The following is a 5,170-nucleotide window of genomic DNA, read 5'->3' on the forward strand; positions in this document are numbered from 1 at the left end:
GGGTTATAGAGGTAAGAATTAAGTGTTTTTTTACGAGCATTGGCGGTTATGGAGATTTCGTGATTACCGGAAATCAGGATCCGGTAATGTGCTACGGATTCATGAATCCGTAATTGATTAAATTTTGTTTTCTGGATGAAGTTGTGTTCCGGAAGTTAAGTTATCTTACATTGTTAATTTCTGGATTGCTAAATCCGGAAGTTTAATTTGTGTTACAGATTGGTGGATCCGGAATGCTTCTTTTGTATTATGGATTTCTGAATCTGGAATGAATTGTTTGAATTACGGATTTCTGGATCCAGAATGCATATTTAGAGTTATGAATTTCTGAATCCAGAATGGTTCTTTTGAATTATGGATCACTGGATCCGTAATGAATTGTTTGACTTATGGATTCATGGATCCGGAATGCAATGATTTAGTTTTATTTTTTATTTGTAGAAGCATGGAAAATAGTGAAGAATTTGAACAAGAACTATATGATGGGGTTGATGTGTGGGACGGTCTACATGATGATGGTATTAAGAAGTCATTATGTAACAAAGCAATAGACAATATATCGAAGGGATATGAATGTACAAATGCGTTTACTACAGATGAGGTAAAGTTAAGTTTGTAAAGTATGTTTAGGTTGTTTGTTAATTGGTAAATGAAATAATTTGTTATGATAACTTTTGTAAGTATTTCGTAGTCGGGATGAACTCTTGATGTGGGTTAGAAAAGTTGCGTTTCACTTTGTTTTTATTATTGTGATATTGAGATCGGATACTTCAACTGACCAACGAGGAAGGAAGACATTTGTATTATTAGGTTGTAAAAGAGGAGGTAAATACAAACAATATAAGAAAGGATTTACATGTTACTGAGAGTGGAACTAGGAAATGTGGTTGACCTTTCAGATTACGAGGGTATCGAGTAAAGAGTGGTGATGGATGAATATTGAAATTAATTTGTAGGTCTCATAATAATGAGTTGGCAAATACATTGGTTGGTCATCCATATGCTGGTAGGTTCACATGTAGTGAGAAGTCAATGCTTATGGACATGATAGACAGTTCGGTGAAGCCTAGAAATATTTTTCTTACAATTAAAGAGCATAATGAGAAAAATGTGACCCCGATAAAGCAAGTTTATAATGCACGATATTTGTACAAAAAAAAATCAGTACAAGGTGATAGAACTAAAATGTAACAATTGATTATGTTACTTAAGTGAGATATGTGTTGAATCAAGTGTGTTCAAGCTTTGAAGAATCCAAATCCTTTTAGTTTGATGGAAGGCTGGATGTGCTTGTTGTTGCTGAGGTGCTTTAGAATAGGATCTGGGGTAGATTATATTTGTAATCCACTCTTTGTTGAATCTAAAGCTTAAGTGTTTTCAAATCTTTTAAGATTAAAGTGTTTTTTCAAACTAAGTGAAAAACATCATGTTGTTTTGTCAAAATAACCAATTGTTTTATACTTAGGTGTTTTTGAAAAAGTTTGAAAACTGTTTTGGATGGTTGACTTGCTGTCAAACCCAAACAACCGATTGATTCGCTATTTCAACCGATTGTTTGTTTGGAATCCTAACAGAAAAATAGTTTTGTTTGTTAAAAGAGCTTTAATTGATTTCATAACTGAATACGCTCCTGATTTAAATGCTTTGACCAAGATTTGAATACAATAAATAGTTTGTTAATGTTGTATAACAAACAACAAGACAGAAAAACAGATTTGATTTTTTCAAAGAGTTTTGAAGCATTTGAGTTTGAACTTGAGCTTTGGTTATTCAAGAGAGAAGTAGAATAGGATTACTATGTATTGATTTCAGTTGATTCTGTAACAGTGTAATTCGTTCTGTGATTTGTGTACATTCTGGTGTTGTAAAGCCAAGAAGGGTTGTGTGCTCTTGAGGTTGTCAAGATCAACATTCTTGGTGGTGTATGTGCTGAGCCAAAGGAAGTGTGTGTCTTGAGGGGATCAAGGTCACTTCTTTGGTGGTGTGTGTATGTAATCTAGATTTGATTACCTAGTGGATTCCCCAGTGGTTTCTGGAAAACTGGATGTAGCTCTTGGTTTAAGAGTGAACCAGTATAAACTGTTTGTGCAATTCTTTCTTCCTTAAACTCTTTAATTTCAGTTGTTGTTATATTACTGGTATAAACAACCGATTGTTTCTGCGAAACAACCGATTGTTTTTCTGTTGTTTTTTTGTTTTGAGCTTTGTTCTTGGCAAACTGAATTCCTAAATCTGGTTTCTTGCAAAGAATTTTATTCTATCTTAAAAAGTTTGCGAAAACTCTCTTTAAACCATTCACCCCCCCTCTAGTAATATGTATGTCCATTGGTCTAGGTTTAAAGAAGGGACGAATATTGTGCAAGATTTATTTTGGACACACCCTGAGTTAGTGAAGCTATTGAATGCCTTTAACATTGTATTGATGATGGATAGTATGTAAAAAACTAATAGGTATAGGATGCCCTTGTTTGAAGTTGTTGGTGTTACCTCAATGTGATTGATCTTCAGTGTTGCATTTAAGTTTCTCGCATCAGAACGTCATCATAACTTTGTATGGGCTCTTGAGAAGCTGAAAGGATTGTTTTTTAGAGTTGATTCATACCCAAAGGTTGTGGTTAGTGGATAGAGATATTGCTCTAATGAATGCAATAAATGTTGTGTTTCCCGAAGCTGCTAATTTGTTATGTCGTTTTCACATTGATAAAAATGTTAAAGCAAAATGTAAAATGATTGTTCATCCAAAAGAGGCACGGGATCAAGTGAAGGAGTCTTGGGGAGCTATTGTTGATTGTGAAAATGTAGAGTCTTGTGAACATTGTGTAGAGGCATTTAATGTTGTTTGTTCACCATGGCCTATATTTACTGAATATGTGATTAGTACTTAGTTAACACATAAAGAAAAGTTTGTTAAGGCTTGGACGGATAAGGTCATGCACATAGGCAACACGACAAGTAACAGGGTTGAGACTGTACATTGGAGTTTAAAGAGGATCCTTGAGACATCTATGGGGGACTTATGCTTTTGTTGGAATTCCATGAATAAGATGATCATCTTGCAACATAATGCAATTAAATCTTCATTTGAAAAGAGTTTGCATGTGGTGAGTCATGTCTTTAATGTAACAAGATATAAGAAATTGGTTGGCTTTGTATCGAAATATATCTTGCAGTATATTGCAGAAGAGAGTGATCGAGTTGAATATGTTGGTTTAGATAAATCTCGTTGTTGGTGCACCATTAGATCTACTCATGGCCTTCCTTGTGCTTATGAATTGGCTTCCTTTGGTGTGGGTAGCATACCATTACAGTCAATGCATTTCATTTGGACACGATTAAGCTTTTTAGATATTTCAAGTGGTGATACTTCAGTAGAGTTGTCCATCAAACAAGAGTGGGTTGTCATCATGAATCGGTTCAATGAGGTTGACATGGCTGGTAAGATTAATATCAAAGCCAAACTGTGTGAGATTGCCTATCCAGATAAGACATATTTGTGTCCACCAAGGGAGAAAGTCAAAACAAAAGGTGCACAAAAAGGGTGTCAGAGTAAATTTGGTAGATCAACGAAGCGAACTCCTTCTTACTTTGAACATGTTGATGCCATTCTTTCACAACATGATAATTCATCTACTTTGAAATGTAGCAAGGGATTTATTTCGAAGACTCCTTTGACCAAATCAATACCAATGCTAGAACAATTTCCGGTGGGAATTCATCCTTACATTGTTGATATTGTTGATGTTAAGGCTGACAGTCATTGTGGCTATCGTGCGGTGGTGCATTATTGGGTATGGGAGAGGAGTCTTGGGCTATTGTACACATGAACTTGCATAAAGAACTTTGTCAATGGCGTCAAGAATATATTGATTTGTTTGGCAGGGATGAACAATATAAATATTTGAAAAATTCACTTCTAGTTGACCACATGGTAATTCTATTCATTCTTAATGATGTTACTAATTGTAAACTGGTGTATGAGTTGGATTAACTTGTTACATTTCTTCTATTTGAAGATAAGTACAGATAAGTGGATGACAATTCCAGATATGGGATACGTTATTGCGAATCGATATAATGTGATTGTTGTGTGTTTATCTCTTAAACAATCATTGACTATTTTCCCATTAAGATCTCAACCTCCAACAGATTTTAATCATCACCGCATCATCTGCATTGAACATGTTCATGGAAATCATTTTGTTCAGGTTTGTTGAACTTCATTCTTAATGAATTTTAGGAATCATTGAAAAACATAATTAATGACATTGCTTACAATTTTAAACAGGTTCAGTTGCAAGAAGGTTGTTTGATTCCACCAACAAATATTTTATGGTCTACTGATTGTTATCCAATTGCCAAAACTTGGTGTTCATATTATACTAGTCGAATGCAAATTTGTACACAAATTATGTCCATTATGTGACATTTATAGTTGTAATTTCATTCATAAATGAATATGTTAACATTATGACTATTATAAATGCGGAAGAAGAATTCTCTAATTTCATAACCAAAGTGTTCCTTCATCAAATTCAAAAAGTAATTGTAAACTAAGTGTTTCTTCATCAAATTCAAAAATAATTGTAAACTAAGTGTTTCTTCACAAAATCACAAAACATAGAAACAACTAAAATCATCATCATCATCGTCCGTATCATCGCCTGTGGACACACACAGACATGTCCTCGGTGGCTGATTGGGCTAGCATCAAGGTTGTTTATGTCCCTTCCCATGCAGGTGAATCCTCTATTAGATGACCATCATCTATAACCTTCACCTTCTACTTCAGGTTCGTCTTCATCCTCCACCTCCATTTGGGGTTCAGCTTCTTCAGGTTCAACATGTTCTGCATCTTCATGTTCAACATGTTCTTCATCTTCATTAACATGTCTTCTTCTTCTTCTAACAGAGGAAGTGGGACGTAGACAATCACCTTGTGAACCTCTTCCCCTAGTCTTCACCATTTTTGTTCAATTACACCATTCAAGTTAAACCAAATTACAAACTAATGAATGAGTGCATACTAACCTAACCCCACAACTCCTCTAATTTGACCCAATACAATTCTTGTTTAGTAATTTGAGCCAAAACAAACACGAAACAATAAATTATTGTTTCGTAACCACAAATCCATAACATTCTCGGAACCACAAATCCGGAACATTCCAGA

At 34.7% G+C, this 5,170-nt stretch overlaps 1 protein-coding gene across 1 annotated transcript; it reads left to right on the plus strand.

Annotated features, from left to right (window-relative positions):
- Positions 1-445: 445 nt before the first annotated feature.
- On the plus strand, positions 446-4,885 carry LOC137834277 (uncharacterized). Its single transcript, XM_068642339.1, has 4 exons — positions 446-601; positions 3,171-3,788; positions 4,014-4,205; positions 4,790-4,885. Exons 1-4 carry the CDS (start codon positions 446-448, stop codon positions 4,883-4,885), a joined length of 1,062 nt encoding a protein of 353 aa, XP_068498440.1.
- The last annotated feature ends 285 nt before the right edge of the window (positions 4,886-5,170 follow it).

This window comes from Phaseolus vulgaris, chromosome 5 (assembly GCF_051622355.1).
Source record: "Phaseolus vulgaris cultivar YP4 chromosome 5, ASM5162235v1, whole genome shotgun sequence".
NCBI classification, from domain to species: Eukaryota; Viridiplantae; Streptophyta; class Magnoliopsida; order Fabales; family Fabaceae; genus Phaseolus; species Phaseolus vulgaris.

Bases quoted from the DNA above. Each gene is read 5' to 3' on its own strand.
- LOC137834277 (XM_068642339.1), top strand. From the start codon at position 446: ATGGAAAATAGTGAAGAATTTGAACAAGAACTATATGATGGGGTTGAT. The intron at 602-3,170 runs GTAAAGTTAAGT...TATATCTTGCAG, and splicing joins ATGCGTTTACTACAGATGAG to TATATTGCAGAAGAGAGTGA. The intron at 3,789-4,013 runs GTATGGGAGAGG...TTCTATTTGAAG, and splicing joins GTGCGGTGGTGCATTATTGG to ATAAGTACAGATAAGTGGAT.